At 43.6% G+C, this 18,726-nt stretch overlaps 1 protein-coding gene across 1 annotated transcript in view; it reads right to left on the bottom strand.

Moving 5' to 3' along the window:
- Positions 1–18,726, bottom strand: part of RALGAPA2 (Ral GTPase activating protein catalytic subunit alpha 2) — a 138,398-nt gene that overhangs the window by 47,254 nt on the left and 72,418 nt on the right. Inside the window, exons 34-37 of the mRNA XM_054179713.1 lie at positions 16,731–16,854; positions 15,043–15,198; positions 7,811–7,969; positions 3,550–3,677 (exon numbers count right to left, since the gene is read on the bottom strand). Of these exons, the coding sequence (XP_054035688.1) occupies positions 3,550–3,677; positions 7,811–7,969; positions 15,043–15,198; positions 16,731–16,854 (567 nt within the window). The remainder of the gene's footprint in view (positions 1–3,549; positions 3,678–7,810; positions 7,970–15,042; positions 15,199–16,730; positions 16,855–18,726) is intronic.

Below are 18,726 nucleotides of genomic sequence, written 5' to 3'. Positions count from 1 at the left end.
ACACAGCATCTGTAAATCAGACCCATCATAAAGTCTTAAATACAAACACTCTTATCCCTGCCACCAGTATTTATGTGTACAGACAAGATCAGTTTCCAAATGTGCATTACTACAGCTTAGGGTGACTGGGACTTCAGAAGGTACTAGTGTCCAAAAGCCCTTCCCAGTATACAACTAATCTAAGATGGGAGAGAGTACAAAGATGCAGTTTTACATCACTCCCACCATAGTTTGAACTACTCAATATTACTGGAACCAGAACAGACCCTGCTTAAAGGGTCTGGCTCAAGCCAGCTACCAATGCACTGGTTTTCATCCCTGCTCTCATCTCCTAAGGCTTACAGACTCACATTACTCTTAAATGCTAACAGTTAGCAACCTCTGCTTTAACTGGGCTTAATTAAGGGGAACCCTAGTTTGGATAAGTAATTTTTTCCTCTGTGAGATTTGTTGGTCCTTCCTTCCCCCAGGACATGAAAAGGAGGCTTTAATGCTCTCAAAACCCTGCATAAATACATGCAATTTTACACAACAATTTTAGTAAGTCTAAACATTCTTCCTCCTTGTTCTTCTATAATTTAAACCACTTTATTGCTTATGATTTCTGTAAAGCACACAGGCATGTTTGAAATCAACATTACTGCCTAAGAACACAGACTGGTGAGGCTGCTGAAACACATTACCCAGCACTCAATGCTTACTTAAGGCTGGTGAGAGCACCAATTACTGTGGCCTACAGCAGCCAAGCTGCAGTGCTTTGCTGCACCAAGCACAAATGCACTCCTGAAAAATGGTTATTTTGAACATATCCTGATGTCTCATCATCCATGACCATGTAAACACCGCAGCAGCTACAGAGACAACTGAGCTTGAACCCGTCACAAGACAACTGAGCTGTGCATTAACCACTCTGCTTTTGCTCCTGTGCCCCATGAGGTACACAAAGAACTTTTAGGCTTTAGGATGGCTTTAAACTGAAGCTTAAGCATAATTATTTTTAAATGAATCTTTGGCTCACCCTAATGAATTCCTTAAACCAAAACCAGCTACACAGCCATCAAAAAAAGGGATTCAAAACATTAATCTGATGTGGTCTGCCGTCGTTACCTTCCTCATTTTCAAAGGAGTTTCCAACAGAAAACTGTATTTGGGTACAACAGTGGAATTTGTGTCATCATGACCAAGCGATTACAGCACACTGCGAGATTCTCCTGCGGCTCTGCGGTCCTGGTCCCCATGGAAACCAGACTCGGATATTGTCCTCCACTCGCTGGAGCACTGAGACTTGCAAGTCTTTTGTGCCTGATGAGATTTCTTCCACAACCTTCCAGCAACAGACCCTATGCTTCCTCCTGACTCTTTCCTAATTGAGATGCAAATTAATCTCTGTGGCTGATTACACTTCCCTTAGAGCCCCTGACAAGTGCAGCTGTAACTGGAGTTTACAGACTTTCCAACAAGTGACTTCAGCTGTCACTGCTGGCAAGACGCTGCCCCGGCTCCCGGCACGCGACCCTGCACAGGCACCACCGCCAGCTCCATCCCCTTGTACCCTGCAAAGCAGTAGCTGGGATCAGGGCTCTGCCCTGGCAGGAGCAGGGACCCAGCAGATATATCACACTCTGCCACTGCTCCAGCACGAGTTATTTGCATCTCCAGTCTGACAAAGTTACTAAACTCTTTCATTTACTGCTCAAATTACCGTGTCTGCTTTCCCCCATTCTCCTCGCAGCAGTTGGCAAAGGGAACCCCAGAGCAAAGTCATCCACTGCTTGTATGCCCTTTGGGAGCTGGAAGGCCATATTATTACACTGGAAAGGCTCAAACACCTTCTTTACACGTCTATACACTTACATTCCAATTTCTGACTCACTAAAAATTTTGGTATATCTAAAATGATGTACTAACATTTCACGATCTATAGTAAAAGCTGTGGATAGCTTTCTCTCCCACTCCAATGTCATTCTTTTGGGATCTTCCCAGCACATTACCTTTGTCCAGTTTCAGAAGTTTCTCAATCCACTTCCGGTTATTGGACAGAAAAGTGGCAGCTGACTCACCACAGAAATCGTTGGTGCAAAAGCAGGCACAAAAAGAGGGAAGAAAAGAATCTGGGGCCAGATGCTGTTTCAGCTAGACCTCAGGCATATGCTGAGAAGTGGCATGTGCTATCATATTTGTGCTGCTCATGTTTCCCTGGGGACAGCAAAAGACCCAGGGACAGACCCTGCTGGAAACCAGGAGCACAGCAGGCTGGCGAGTGCTGTTTGCTCACACAATGTTGAAAGACAGAGGATGAGCAGGGTTAGGAATCAGAGGATTCTGACGAGGAGTGAGGTGCTGGGATAGCGGTAAGAGGCAGCAGGATCTCCTCGTCCTTGTAATCACTGTTACATTCATTTTGCTATGTTACTGTTTTATAATTACATATTGACTATAGATGCAGATGGATTAAGTTAAATTCTGAACAGAACTTCCATAATGAGCTATATTTCTCATGAAACAGAAGTGGAAAACTTGGCAAGTTTGGAATCACCTGTCAGGTACTGCCATGGTTTTGTGGCTCATGTATCACATTCAAAGACCAACTGCCTTTGTTTTAAAATGAGTACACAGTGAAGTTCATAAAATACAACTCTATTTCATCACAGTGCTACTTTCAGTTTCTGGTGGCTTTTGCTAAGTATACTGGAAAAGATTTAGCCTTTTTAAAAACAAAAAATCCCCACAGTACTCAGAAGATATTTTTTCTATAATTAATAAACGTTCTGTCAAAGATCAAGACACCTCATTCACAAACTTTCTTTCTCCAAGTCTTATGGTTAGGAAAAATACTCAAAACCAGTATCTCTCCAAAGAACATGCCATGCAGTGAGTGCTGGTCCTGAGATGTGCTATGATTAACAGAAGCTAGCATAATTCTGGTGTTCTGAGAAACTCCTAGAGTAAGTGAAACCCATGCTGTTACTTGGTGTATCACACAAGAAGAGAAGCCTCTGCTACAATTCCTATAATAAGAGGCCTACCCTCTAGTTATCTTCCAGCCACTGCAAGAAAATATGTCCTGAAATGCCCAAATAGAGATATGGGTGAAATGAAACTGGAAATCAGGAATGGAAACAGCTCTATCCAAGTCATATCCCATCTGTCTTATTAATGCAATGAGTCCATGTAAAATCAATTGGATTGCTGCTTTGAGTAAGGTAGGAATAGAGCTGAGCTCTGTGTTATTAGCCTAGTATACACTGTAGATAACTTCTACTAGTGTGACAGAAAGTTGAGTATTATCATTATTTACAGTTCAAAGTGCAAAGACCGCCCGAAGCTGCTGGTCGAAACAGCCTTGCGATGTTCTGATCTCAATTTGAAAACACAGGATGACAGCTGAGTGTGAACAGTGGAAAGCATCGAGCTTGACATGAAGAAAGTTTTGTGCTTTTCCCAAAAATCCAACAGGAAGGACTTTCAATCAAGCTTACCTCTCTGCAGAGAGCATTCAGGAGTAAGAACTACCCAGGGGAGCCATGCCCCAGCAGGAGGAAAGGATACAAGCTCTGGTAGAGCGGGATGAGTGACTTGACAGCTCTGCTGGCGTTGATGCATGTGGCACATATCAGGCTTGGCAGCAGCTTTGCAGTCACAATGGCTCCATCAAAGAGAGGACCAAAAAATGGCACCTGTGGGCCCCAAACAAAGACAACACATGTAAAGCTGAGCCAGCAGAGGCTGAAAGGTTAGCGTAGAGCACAGAGACAATGCTGCTCCTTCAGGGTTACATGCAGAGGAAACCACCAGACAATGTCATTTGGTGACGTATGGCTCCTCAGATAAAGGCTACATCAGGTACAAGAAATGCTTTATACACGTAACAGCCTTTGCCATGTCAAACCCAGGGAATTTTTATGTGTAGATCTATAACAAATGCTAGCATTCATGAGTAGTCAAACTCATTTCCCTTTCATAACTCAATAACAACAAACCAAAATCAACCCAACCAAAACCTGAAACAGACACAAGAAGCAATTATCAATATTTAAGCTATGGATTTTTTCCATCTGTACAGAGGCTCATCACATAAATAAATACCCTCCATTATTCTTCTGCAACTGCTAGTGGGTGACTGTGACAGTCATTCAATAAATGGACAAAGGGAATAATATAAATCTCCTGCATCTAGGGAATTCCTCTAATTAGAAGTGGCAATGAATTGCAGAAGAAATTTGGGTTTAATATAACATCTGCAAATGACAGCTGTCTTTTCACACAGTTATTTGGTCATTCCTTTACTTAAAATGATTATCCACCCCCCTCCCAAAAAAATAGATTAGTGTAAAATGTTTCCATAGTGGTTTTGCCTTTTCATTCGACTATTACTAGCCAGGCAGCTGGAAAGCAAGGTGGCAGGAAAAGAAATTATGCCACCAAAGTGATAGTGTTCTGGAGCATCAAGTTTTCCAGTTTTAAGGAATAACATTTCTAAGTATTGATGAAAGAAGAAAAAAGAAAGCCTGTATTTTAATGTAAGTACAAATAAGGAAGTTAAGTACACAGCACTATCAAAATTGTACCACCAAACACCCAGCAGATATTTAAAGTCAGATTACAGCTTAGATGAGCTCCTGTCCAGGGAAATTCATTGCCAGGCTTTTTTGACAAGCCAGTTTTGCTTACAGGACTTTGCTGCACTGTTTCAACACCACCTGGTGTCTAGAGTGTGTGGTAGATAAAACTCAATGGAGTATGACAGGATTTATACTCTTAAAATATAGACAGGGCATGTATGGTGTGTGCACTTATATATGTATATATATATATACACCTATATTCACGTGCTCACCTTGAAAAGCATCTTTCGGTGGGCACTCCCCAGCAAAACTTACCAAATCTCTCTGACATTTTAAAGCCAGAAGTTTAATCAGTGTTTTCTCTAAGAGTTTCCTAGTCACACTCCAATAAAGCAGAGTTTTCTGTACTGTACCATTCCTTTTAACAGAAATCAGGCTAATTCAAGCTGAACACTAAAACCTGAGAGCTTTGCTTAGTCCCCCCGACCTGTCCCCACAGCATAGCTGCAGTCAGTGACTTTCATGAAATGGGGGAAGTGTTGGGTTTTTTCAACAATAATCCAACAGATTCTTTCACAAACTGTGTCTGAGGCACATGGTTTGTCCAAAAGCACACCCAGCGCTGGCACAGACTGCCAGATGGGTACAGAAAATCAGGCAGAGGACGGAAGTGTCTTTGCAGGAGAGTGACGGATTTTACATCAGCAGAGAAAAGCAAGCGGAACCCCCGGGAGTGCAGCTTTACCCCAGATTGCTTCATGGCTTTTCCTTGTGGGGGGTAACCCGCAGGAGCCCCGCAGGGCATCGCTGCCCTGCCCTGGCAGGCTTGTGGAGCCCAGGGCGAGGCGAGGGGCACGCAGCCAGGCCGTACACCCGCCTGGACACAAAGCTGGGAATTATTAATTCCCGAGCAGACCTGCGGCCATGCCGAGGGTCACTGAAGTCAATGGAACTCGCATATCGTCAGCTTCCATCTGTACAGGGGGCTCTGCCTTAATGAGGAGTTCGAGGGGGGAGACCCCGCCGCACGCCCCCTGCTCATGCCTCTTCTGTAAGTTGGGATTAAATACCCATTTGAGGAAAACAGTGTTCTGAATGGCGACACCCCCCCACCCCCCGAAAAAATATTCTGCTTTGACAGGAATCAATTAAAAAAAAGAGTAAAGGGAAATATCCCCTTCCTTGAGTGCTCCAAATGTCAGTGCAAGTTATCCATGAAACAAAAATTAATATTCAGCCCGCTGCAAACACCTGCTTCATTACAATTTCCAGGAGGGGGGGGTGTGGAAATAAATAATTATTTCTGTTGCACGCAGTAAAAGTAGGCAAGGTCAAATAAACCTTTTGAGCACAAAGCCTTCCCCTCTATAGCAAGCAGCACTAGTTAAAAGAGTGGGGAATGGGTAAATTATTGTACCAAATGGCTGAGAATTAATCTCTGATGACTAGCTGCAATCTAACGAGGCATCTGTGTCCCAGGGAACCCGCAGTATGTCCCTGGCGGTATGTGCAGTGTGTAGAGTCTGCCTGGCATTCTTTGTCCTCTTTTGCAGGCAGCTTTTCGTCTCATTGTTCAGAATATCCTCATGCATCTGTGACGCGTGGAATGCATTCACACTAACAGACTTACTATTGTCTTCTCCCAGAAGCTTTGTCGAGCAAAGACTGCATCACGGTTCCCGATAATTATATTGCTTAATTAATCAAGACAAAAAAAATTTGCAAATCATTGCCCGGTTGCCAAGCAGGGAGATAAAAAATGAAAACAATACGAGCTGAAGCAATATAACAAAAGTAACAGCTATCTGATCAGAAATTCTTATATAATGAAGCTATTAATGCTAAATCGGTTAATGTTAACATTGCTCCAGGTGTCTCTACTTAGATGCAAACAAAAAGGCTAACATTATGTATATAAAAGGCCAAATGTTGCCATGGATTCTGTAACCTGATAGAGAGGACAGCCTTTTCATTTGATTAGGGAATGCAATTTAAATACCAGGGACTGAAGCCAAACAACAGACATTTCTCTGTGCAAGCCTCTTTCATTCACCCTGGGGTCAGTAGCTGGTGAACAAAAGGTCAGCCACACTTGCCCTGGAAATGTCTGGATTAATTTTATTACATTGTAATGGTTTGTACTTTAAATGTAGGGATAACACTAAATTTCCAGTTAGCTATTATTCTTTCTGCCCGTTGGGTATTTTTGACTAATATGGAAGATGACATAGCTTTTCTCCATTGGTTCGTGGAATTGTCAAGCACGTTCGGAACACTAAATCCCCATCTTCCTGACGGGACATGAAAAGCTAAAATTCCCAACAAGTAGACTGAAGAGCTCAAAATCAAGTGGAGGGAAAAAAACACCCCTCACTATTCCAATTAATAACAATTTTAAAAGGTGAAATGTCTGCTGGCAAGCCACTGGTTGTCAATATCATCGGTCCTTCATTCACAACTCAAAAGCTGGTAAAGAAGTCATCTGATGTGCACCCTTTTCCGCAGCTGGTTATTCCCTTGGTCAACTATTGTCCTTCATAGAGGGGAAATGGTATTTATCACACTGATGACTTTGATAGAGTGTATTTTCTATAGATTTTTTTTGCCATCCACAGTGTACCAGACAGAGATTTGCTTTTATATACATCTGCATGGATGTACATACACCCCTGACATTTTGCAAAAGACAAAATCAATGACTTCCAAGAAGAGTCTAAATTGTGGTTGTTTAACAACGATTTCAACAGAAAACTACTTTTCCAGTGTAAGGATATCCAATGCCTACATCATCCCAGGGAGTCAGATTATGATGACAGTCTCAAAAACACAAGGTTCTGTACAGTACCATACGCACAACGATCACCAACCCGTTCAGGGTGAATTATTAGCAAATGAGGAACTTAAAGCTTTAGCATTTTGCTTTTATTGCCTGACATAGGAAATTCACAATGATTTTAACCACTGTTCCTTGTACAGTAACTCCCATGGGTCGAGAGTTCTGCAATATTTCACTAAGCATGAATGTAAAATTAATTAGTAGCCATTGCAATCACTATTAACAATTCTAATCTCCAAACAAAAGCTCCTTGCTCAGCAGACTTCTAAACCAAGATGGAGAGACTGAATTTACTCTTTGCTGGAAAAAAAACCAACCCAAACTCTAACCCACCGATCTTCACCGAAGCAACAAAACCATTGGTCGCTTGCACCACAGACCCCAACAAGCAGTCAAAAAACCCACGTACCTCAGGTTTCTTCATGATCTCTATGAAAAACATGTGGTTCTTCATGGGATAAATAACAATTAGAACATCTCCAAAATCCGTTGGTATAATGCCTCTGCGGTAGTTCCGGGTGTGCTCAGACCAGACAATGTGAACCTCATCATTTCCCAAGTGACGAAGCTGCAATAGCAAATTGGCTCTTTATTAATCAGAGTGATAACAACAGTTTATGAGGGGTCACGGCTTACAAATTGAATTACAATGCTCAATAGTAGAAATATTTCATTACAGCAAGGGAAAAAAAAAAAAGTTAAAATATTGTTTTTCTCCAGTTGCTCATGAAAAGCTCCGCTAAATAATTCGCGTCATTCAGCGCGCATTGTTGGCTGATGGCTTAATTAAGTAATTATCAAACTAGCCATTAGCACGATATGTAAATGTACGTTACCTACAGTAATTTAAGATGGAAATCTGAATCACTGGAACAAAACACTCGCCAGCAGAACCCCATATTCCAGCTGAAACAGGGCAGCTGCCGCAGAAATATGAACATGCCTCGACTCGGGGTGTCAAGAAACTTTCCCTCGTGAAGCACTCTTGTTGAATTTATTGCACTTACAAACAGCTCCTTGCTGATTGTGCCTGGAGAGGAATTTTGTTTCAGGACGTAAGGAGAAATAGCTGGGCAATGTGAATTAAGAGAAAAACTGGGGGAGTTCCTCCTCCCCCCCCCCCCCCCCTTTTTTTTTTTTTATTTGAAGCAGAGTTGCATAAAATATGGAGGAAATTTAAATGTGACACACACAAAATGCATCTGCAAGCCTGCGTGTTTGCTTTGTTATTGGAGGGGCTGGAGGTGATCTAACAGATGGCAAAAAGTGTTTGGCAATCATGTACGAGCCACACACAATAGTTTCAACTGTAAGCTTTAAAGTTAAAATTTAATCCACATGCAGAATGCCAGCCCAAAGCATAAAGAGAATTTCAGTCCCTCTTAAGGCTTAAAAGACGTGCACACAGTCGTCCCCCCTCCCTCCCCAATTTGGTGCTAGCCCCTGGAACAATGTGCACAATAGAGCTAACAAAGAAGGCAAAACGTAGCTCTGCCTTCTTCACTGTCTCTGAGCAGGGGGGAAAAAAAAGAAGAAAAAAAAAGGTAGTGATTTTTACTGGTAAATAACAACTAAGTGATCTCAATGTGCCCTGTATCAGCCTGTACTGTACCACTGCATTTTCCCTCTCCAGAACCACACAGCACTTTTAAAAGTAAAGGTTTTCACTCCTTGTTATTCTTTCACTCCTACTCCTGGGCTGCAGTTGTAAGAGAAACGTGGCAAGAAGCATAATACATCGAAAAACACGAAGTTCCAGCGATGAACTACACTTGCAGTTTATCTTCCAGCTAAGTTCAGAGTGACTTTGAGTCCCAGTTTATTTCAAATGAAGATAGTTATACTTTATTTACACCTATCAATAAAAGATATTTATAGTTCTGTCTGGAGAAAATGCAAACCATTTGTGCCTCACGAAAACATGAATGATCCTATTAGTAGAGCTTCTTACATCTACAGAAGTCAGTATAAATTGCTGTTCTCATGGTCATCCTGATTTATGAGCAGGTATTCATATTTAGATATAAAGCACCTCTCACCATATTGGTAAACATTCTTTGTAATCTCTCCGAGGCAGAGAGTTTTAATTGATATTAATTTATTATTACTGTTTTCTTAGTTGATCAGAAAAAAAAAACCAACAAACCAAAGCAAAAAACTCCACACCACAGCAGCATTCAAGAACATACTCCAGTGGATAGAACCCCATTGCAGACTGACATACAAAAGTAAGCAGCAATTTATGTGCACGACAGAATCCTGATTTCCTTTTCTGTGAACAGACGCAGCCAGGTCACCTTAAAAGTGACTAAAAGTGAGATGGAAAGTTTAGTCTTTAAAAACCCTAAAGGTGCCTGGCTGAAAGACTTTGTGCACTAAAGGTTCCACAGGCTGAGGGTCTCAGTGCTTGGCAGCACACAGCCAAAACCCAGCTGTAATTTGCTGAGAGCTGAGGGAAGGAAGGGCCCAGCTCGCACCAGCTGTATTCAGAGCAGCCCAACGGCAACGTGTTTGTGAGCTGTGCCTACGACTCATCAGGCTGAACTCGGCGTGCCCTGATGCCAAAGCACTGGGAAACCCCACACCCATGGTATTTACCACCTCTGCCTTAAAAAGCCCCACAAAGAGATCTAGAAATGGAATCAAACAGACCCTGAAGGAAAGGCCCTTCCCTCGCAGTGCCTTCAGAGTGATAAATAGCACACACTGCTGTAAAACCATGGAGCAAAACAGGCACAAATATTGCTTACAAGTCCTTCCTTAAATCACATGGGATTATTCTGATAATGAATATTTTTCCTACTGAGGAATCCCAAAACGCTTCACAGTTATATCCAAGAGAACACAATACAGAAAACAGGGACAAATTAGACCAACTGAGGCACATTGTACTTGTTTTGAGGCAGGGAGTGGTGGCTGTGAGCTCAAAATCTTGATGATGGGTTGGATTTGATGATCTCAAAGGTCTTTTCCAACCTGGTTAATTCTATTCTATTCTATTCTATTCTATTCTATTCTATTCTATTCTATTCTATTCTATTCTATTCTGCTACCTTGGCCACAATCTTCATAATAGTAACTCATGTTAAAGCTTGAGGTACTGCCTGCCATAGCTATGAAGTCATCCACCTTTATTCATTACATTTAAAAGGCCTATTGCTGCAAATAGCAAACTGGTATTAATCACAAATATTTGCTCTTGAAAGATACTGTCATTGACTGAATATCATAAACTCTGCAGTGACAACAAACCACCTCCCATTTACCTGTGCGTCTCGTTCAAAACATGAGTTGTCAGATAGACTCAATACCCTGAAGGACCCAAGTTTTGCTCACAGGCCCAAAGTGACACAAACGATGCCTGGACCCACAGGCTCATGAAGTGACCTCCATGGAGTTTAGGGAAAGGCAAAAAACCAGAAAGAACTACATCTAGATAAAAACAATATCCCAAAGCAGCCAGGAAATAAAATACAATTAAAAAGCAAAACCAAACAACAGACCATCTCAACCAAAAGAAATCAAGTTGATTTTTCGGGTATACTGCTGACTTGAGCAATTTCTCTACAAGTGTTCAGGGAAAGCAGCTCATTTCAACTCCACTATCACCTAGCAAGGTGGGACCAGGTGATCCTCGGGATCCCTTCCAACCTGGCATTGTATGATTCTGTGAAACTGCCACCAGCTTCTCCCCATGCCAGCTGAGTGTGTGGCAGCCTGCACACAACATGAACAGAATCTATAGGTTCTGAGCCACACACGCCTGGTGCCTCAGGCCTGCCCAGCACTCCGTGCCTGGAAGCTGGCTCAGCGCACAGGCTCTGAGGTGCGTCACGCCGCCGTTAATCACGTCGGCTCTGCGCTGTCTCAGCCCCGATGCGGGCTCCAGGAGCCCCGCAGCCCTCCCCGGCGCTGGCAGGCTGCTCCCCTGCGCCTGAGCAAACAGTTTTGCAGGCTGCCCGCTGCGGCGGGGCTGCCCGCTGCCTGCCAGGCAACACGCTGCCGACACTGGTCACGGTACACACCTCATGGCCTGACCTCCTTTCCCTGCTAATTGCATTACACAGCCAGCTGGCTCCAGAGAGGAGTCGTCTGTTTGACTGAAGAATTCCTGCTTTTGGGCAGGCAGGGCTGCTACTTTTGCTAAGTAACAGTCGGGCCTGACATCCCCATTGTTTGCCTGACAGTGGACCCATCCTAAAATCTAAGTTTTATTTGTAAATTAACCAAGAAACTTCCTGCCAGAACAGTGCTGCCTGGAGACTGATAATGTGTGCCTTTCATTCCCTTTCACTCTTACTGTATCACTGCCAATTTGTTTTTCTGCTGCTCGCCAGCCCTAGGCTATAAAAGCCTTGTAAGACATAAGTGCAATTATAGTCCTGGAGTCAAATGAATTGGACAAATCCAATAGCACAGCTCTGTCCCCACTTTGCAAACCCCTACAGCAGTTAGATTAGCTGCTAAAAATCTAATCTAGCTGTAGCTAACAAATTTCTGCAGCGAAGGAGCAAGAGTTCAGTATGGGGTTGCAACCAGATTTCTGAATTGAAAAAGTTCTGCTATGACAATGGAGAAGATGGAATAAATCACTTACAAATTTTGCAGCTCATTTTTAAACCCTTAAGTACAATCTAGGCAGAACACAACAGGGGACAGTAGGATGCTGTTACAATGATTGATTTTCACTTCTACCTCAAGACAGGCAGCTAAAGAATAAAAGTTTAGAATCAGCGATGCTGAACCCTGCAGCAGAGAAAGATATCAGCTGAATTTTGATTATGCCACTTGAAAAGATTTCTTTCAGGGCTAAGATTTATTTGGAGATTGCTTTGTTTTGTTTTGTTTCCTGCCCAGAATAAGCAATCCAATGCCAGCATATACTTCAGAAACACGAAGACAAACTGCAAATCACAACTGCACGGCACAAAAATAAGGGCACCAAGTTTATCCCCAGCAGAAGTGCACTTATTCTTGTGAACTCATAGAAATTAATTTATCCTCTTGTGTTCAATAAAAATAAAGAACCATAATAACAAATTTAAGTAAAATTACTGCATCTGCTTAATTCCCCCAGCCCACAGAATTTATGGCCTGCTGTACGACTTCCTTGGCCAGCAGGTGGTAAGACCTTCTGTTCCGCTTGGGAGTTTGCGAGCCAAGCACACTGAGTGGGACTGAATTCTTTTTGCCTATCTGCAGGCAAAGCAAGCAGAGGAGAAACCCCAGAAATGAAATCAAGATTTCAGAGATAAGGAGGAGCTTAGATCCCAGATTGTATCCACTCAGTCCTATCTGATGGAAGCATGGGGGATGCAAGAAAAGAACAGTTGTGGCCCCCACTGCATCCTGACTGAGAGCACGCTAAAATGTTTCTGATTCATTCACAGAACACCGGGTTGGAAGGGACCTCAAGAATCATCTAGTTCAGCCTTTCATATTCTCCCAGTAACTGTGTCACCACACACAGTTTTACTGCAGCAAGCATTGAAGTGGAGCAGGTACTGAGAGTGACATTGTAAGCTGCCTTCTCACACCCTGCATTAGACCTGCAGAAATTTAACACTGCTGCTGAAACACACCAAGCCTCCACTTCCATCTGCACTTCTGTGGACTTTGCTAAGGACTCTGCCAGCCTTCACAGAAACCCATGCTCGCTTCCATGAGAGCTCTGAGTATTTAAACTAGGCCATTCCATGCAGGAGCACAGAACCATGGAAGATCACTCTTCAAAAAAGGCCTCTGGAAGTCATCTGGTCCAATCCACTGCTTACAGTGGGGGCAGCTCTCCTTATCAATTAGGTTGCTCAGACCTTTGTCCTTCTTCACGGGAACACAGAGTTGATCCCTGCAGGGTTCCATTCCTTTAGCAGATTTAAGTCTTCAAGCAATTACTTGGTGGTGTTTTCTGTGTATAGTATCTACTGGAGCTAGCCTTGTTTCCTAGCACTTCATGATATGGAGACTGGCAAATACTAAGTACTTTTGCTTTTCCTTTCTCACAAAAAAGAAATTCTCTTAAAGCAAACAGAGAAGATAATTACACAGAACAGCCAGACTCTCTGAATGTCTGTGTTAATCCCTAACGTGGGTGGGAATTAGGAGAATTAGTAAAACAGACTGTTTGCAATTAAAACCCATTTTCCCCCTTGCAGTAGCTCTGTCAGACTGTGCTCCCTCCTCTCCCAGGTGATGTAGTACTCAACAGCTAGACAGTATTTGGTGGACCACTGGAACAGGTTGCCCATGGAGACAGTTGAGGTCCCATTCCTAGAGATATTCAAGGTCAGGCTCACCAAGGCTCTGGGCAACCTGATTTAGTGGAGGATGTCCCTGCTGACTGCAGGGGGGATGGTCTAGATGACTTCCAGCCCAACCCATTCTCTGATTTCACGGCCTTTGCTATGCTTCCATAAGCCCCAGGAGCTACAACTTAAAGGGACCACAATCCCTTTAGGAAAGACATGGGAGCAGTTCTCCAACATGAATGTGTGTGCTGCAAAATCATAAACTGGTTGCATGCATAAAGAAAAAAATGTAATTTTCATAGATACATGGAATGAGTTGGATTAGTAAGGACCTTCATGATCATCCAGTTCCAACCCCCCTGCCATGGGCAGAGACACCTTCCACTAGACCAGGTTGCTCAAGGCTTCAACCAGCCTGGCCTTGAACACTTCTAGGAAGGAGGCATCCACAGCCTTCCTGGGCAACCTGTTCCAGTGTCTCACCACCCTCACTGTAAAGAATTTCTTCCTAATCTCCAGTCTAGAGTCTGTTGATTTATTTTTTTTAATGACAGAATGACAACAAAAAAGAAAAGCTGACAGTTTAACTATTAAATGCTGGGCAAGTTTTCAAGACTGGTAATCTGAAATTCCACCTTTTTATTTCCAGGAAGGGCACATGTTGTTTTTGAAACTACCTGGACAACACAATCCCCCAGTGACACATTTATAGGTGACTTTCAGAGCACAGCAGTGTATCTCATGGCAAACCAGGGAGATGTAGCAACATTATTAATGCACATTAACAATCCAAGCAGGACAAGCTGCCACTGCTAATTAAAAAGGCAAAGGTATGCACCTAAAATCTTCTTTGACCTTAAGCAGCAGCTAGCAAGCACAATAATTTCAAATCACTCCTTGTTATGAAAGACAAATGATACCAAACAAAATTTTGGGCTGGGCTCTGGCCATGTTTGTTGGAATTGTGAATAAAACTGGATAATGGCTTTAAATATCAGCTGGCTGCTTTTGGTACTGTGCTTGTCACTCCTCTTTCACTTCTTTTCTTTCCTGGTTACTTACACGAGGGATGATTCATCTCTAAGGTTTTTATTATGCTGCATTTGGTTGTTTTGTTCAACCAAACTACAACAGTTTTGGCAGGCAGACAGCCTACAAATGAAATTATTGCTAATATTATTACTGATGGGGGTATTTGAGGCTACCATGGAAATGTTAATTGTGTTTCAGAATCCAGAATTTAGATGCCATTTAATTCAGATCATCTAGCTGCAGAGCACCACGTGGCACAGCAAAGACAGCCTGCTAGGACCAGTTAGCACAATCTGTTTGCAGTTTAATTTAAGCACTTTGAAGACTACAGAGAATGTTGTGAAACACACAAGTGATTTACCTTTTTGGTCAGTGAGTCGTCTGAGTCTGATGGCATCCTTGTGGACACATGGAAAATGATCTCCACAGTAGAGGTAGCATAATAGGGAGCTGTCTGTCCTGTGCTGCCGTTGCGCTGCAGGCCACCCATAAACCCACCGTGGGTTGAGAGGTCAACCTGAGTGATTGAAAGTCAGCATTAGAAGAAATAGGGAAAGGCTGAGGAATGATCAGGATTTGTTTATCATAGAATCACAGAATTGCTCAGGTTGGAAGGGACCTCAGAGATCATCTACTCCAACATCCCTGCCATGGGCAGGGATGCCTCTCAACTAGACTCAGCTGCTCAAGGCCTCATCCAAGCTGGCCTTCAACACCCCCAGGGAGGAGGCATCCACAACCTCCCTGGGCGAACTATTCCAGTCTCACCACCCTCATACTGAAGAACTTCTTCCTAAGATCCAGTCTAACCCTGCTCTCCCTCAGCTTAAAATCATTCCCCCTTGTCCCACCACTAGACACCCTCATGGAAAGCCCCGCTGCAGCCTTCCTGTAGGATCCCTTCAGGTACTGGACGGCAGCTGTAAGGTCCCCCCCAAGAGTCTTCTCTTCTCCAGGGTGAACAACCCCATCTCCCCCAGCCAATTCTCATAGCAGAGGTTTATATGTCAAGAGTTGGTTAATTCACCACTCTAGAATTCCATAGCCATCCCAGAGACAGGGAAGCCTTCCCCTGTGGGTTTGTGATCTTTGTGTTAGATCTGTCTGTTTCCCATCCCTTTATTTGACCTTTACTAAAAGTTAAGATAATTCATGATGCACACTCCCAGAAATCAGTGGGCAAAGAACTGTGAAAGTTACTTAGGAAATCTAAACATTCTGAAATATTTCAGGTAAACTGAAATAACATACTTTGTATACATAGAATATACATAGAATGGTAGGGGCTGGAAGGGACCTCTAGAGATAATCCAGTTCAGCCCTGCCAAAGCAGGACCACCTAGGGCAAGTCACACAGGAGTGCATCCAGATGAGTCCAGGAAGTCTCCAGAGAAGGAGACTCCACAACCTCTCTGGGTAGCCTGCTCCAGGGCTCCAGCACCCTCCCAGCAAAGAAGTTTTTCCTCGTGTTGAGGCGAAACCTCCTGTTTTCCAGTTTGCATCCATTGCCCCTTGTCGTATCCCAGGACACCACTGAAAAAAGACTGGCTCCTTCTTCTTGACACCCACCCTTCAGATATTTTTCTTCATAGAAAGAGTGACTGGCCATTGGAATGGGCTGCCCAGGGAGGTAGTGGAGTCACCATCACTGGATGTGTTTAGGAAGAGACTGGATGGGGTGCTTGGTGCCATGGTTTAGTTGATTAGATGGTGCTGGATGATAGATTGGACTCGATGATCTCAAAGGTCTCTTCCAACCTAGTTAATTCTATTCTATTCTATTTATAAACATTTATAAGACCCCTCTGAGCCTTCTCTTCAACTATATGGTTATTTTCTCCTGGTTCCAGCAAACAGGAGCAAGGGAGCAAAAGCATTCTGTGCTGCACAGCTGCTCTCAGGTCTCACCAAGCACACCAGAATTTCTCTCTTCTGAGAATTACAAAATACACATTGACAAAAGGACTTTATTTTGCATTTTCCTATCTTAACCACCTTACTTGTAGCTCACCAAGTATGCTCTAGCTTGCCTGCATTCATGAGTATTACCTCCCAGCCCAATCCAGCCACAAAATCCTCATAGGCCTGGCTTCCCCTGGCATTGGAGAGTATGGAGCACTTATCCTCCTGGCCTTCTGCGATGTAGAACACAGCAATCTTGTGAGTTTCACGGCTGCAATCAGATGTAAAAAGAAACTGAAGTTAAACAAGTTCTGCCTCTGGGAAGGCACAGCTCACCCACACTCAAAAGCTATGAGCAGGGGACCATGTTTAACACCCATGTGCCTTTCCTTCACGTGCACAAATGCATCACTCAGATGCAGAAATGTATTTTCACCATTTTTATCCCCTGTGACCACAGTGTAGACACAGTTCAGAGAGCAGAGCTGAGGCTGTGACTCAGCACAAGAATTACTGACCAGTTATGGGGTTAATCACTTCCATCCATGCCTGGAAAAAAGAAGGCTCCAGGGAGAACTTATAGCAGCCTTCCAGTACCTGGGGGGCTACAAGAAAGCTGGGAAGGAACTTTTTGCAAGGGCTTGTAGTGATAGGATGCAAGGGAGTGGATTGGAGCTTGAGGAGGGCAAGACTGAACATTAGAGAGAAACTGTTTACACTTAGGGTGGTGAGACACTGGAACAGGCTGCCCAAGAAGGTTGCAGATTTTGCCTCCCTGGAGGTGTTCAAGGCCAGGTTGGATGAGGCCTTGAGCAACCTTGGTCTAGTGGAAGGTGTCCCTGCCCATGGCAGATGGGTTGGAACTAAATGATCTTTAAGATCCCTTCCAACCCAAACCTTTCCATACTTCTATGCCAGCTTGCTGAAACAGGTGGATTGCAGCTCTTCACCTACAGCATTTTAATTGCAGGGTGATAGTATAGAAGAACATTAAAACCATCTCTGGTTTCAGACCCCAGGCATGTTTTACAATGCCGACAGCAACAGCTGGCTTCTTGATCTGAAGCTGAGTGGATTTGGTAGGAAAATCATCAGGACATAGGAAAATCAGAACTCTGCAGTGCTGCAGACATTTTAAACATAGCTGTGCATCAAGTAATGAGAAATCAAACAATATTCAAAGGCTGTTCTGCCTGCCACTACCTGCCTGTAGGGTAGCTGTATGGAGATTACCCCTTGATTACTGCTCTTGACACAGGACTCATCCTGAGAAAATTCCAATGGAAGTAGTGGATTCACCTCTACTGGACAGTTTCAAGACTCAGCTTGACAGGGTACTGGGCCATCTCATTTCAACTCCACTATCACCTAGAAAGGTTGGACCAGATGACCCTTGGGGTCCCTTCCAACCTGGCATTCTGTGAAAAATCACAGAATCACAGAATGGCTCAGGTTGGAAGGGACCTTAGAGATCATCTATTCCAATCTCCCCATCATGGGCAGGGATGCCTCTCAACTAGACCCAGCTTTTCATAACTTCCCTGGGAAAACTATTGCAGAGTCTCACCACCCTTGTACTGAAGAACTTCTTCCTAAGAGCCAGTCTAAACCTACTCTCCCTCAGCTTAAACCATTCTCCACTATCCTATTTCTATACACCCTTACGATAAGTCCCACTCCAGCTTTCCTGTAGGCTCCCTTCAGGCACTGCAAGGCAGCTATAAGGTCCCCCTAGAGTCTTCTTTTGTCCAGGCTGAACAACTCCAGCTCCCTCAGCCCATCGTCAGTCATAGCAGAGGTGCTCCAGCCCTTGGATCATCCCTGTGGCCCTCCTTTAGACTCTCTCCAGCAGCTCTGTGTACTTCTCATGATGTGGACACCAACTAATCCTTTATGAGTTGAGCCAAGGCCACAAACAAAATTTGGAATCACATCCCTCCCACCTCAGCTGAAGGAAACAGCAATTAGGTTGCTGTGGTTTATTATTTGCTGCTGATTTTGCATCTTGTGTACACCGTGCCAGCAGAAGCAGCTTGTCCATTCAGGCTCCAGAACTCGTTAGAAACAATCCATTTTTTGTTTCCACAGATGCAATTTTATGAAGCTTTTGGGATTCATTTGCTCTTCCTTTGGAAAGGCTAAC

The sequence above is a fragment of the Dryobates pubescens genome, chromosome 3 (assembly GCF_014839835.1).
Source record: "Dryobates pubescens isolate bDryPub1 chromosome 3, bDryPub1.pri, whole genome shotgun sequence".
Classification (NCBI taxonomy): Eukaryota; Metazoa; Chordata; class Aves; order Piciformes; family Picidae; genus Dryobates; species Dryobates pubescens.
This window is presented reverse-complemented; position numbering and strand designations above follow the sequence as displayed.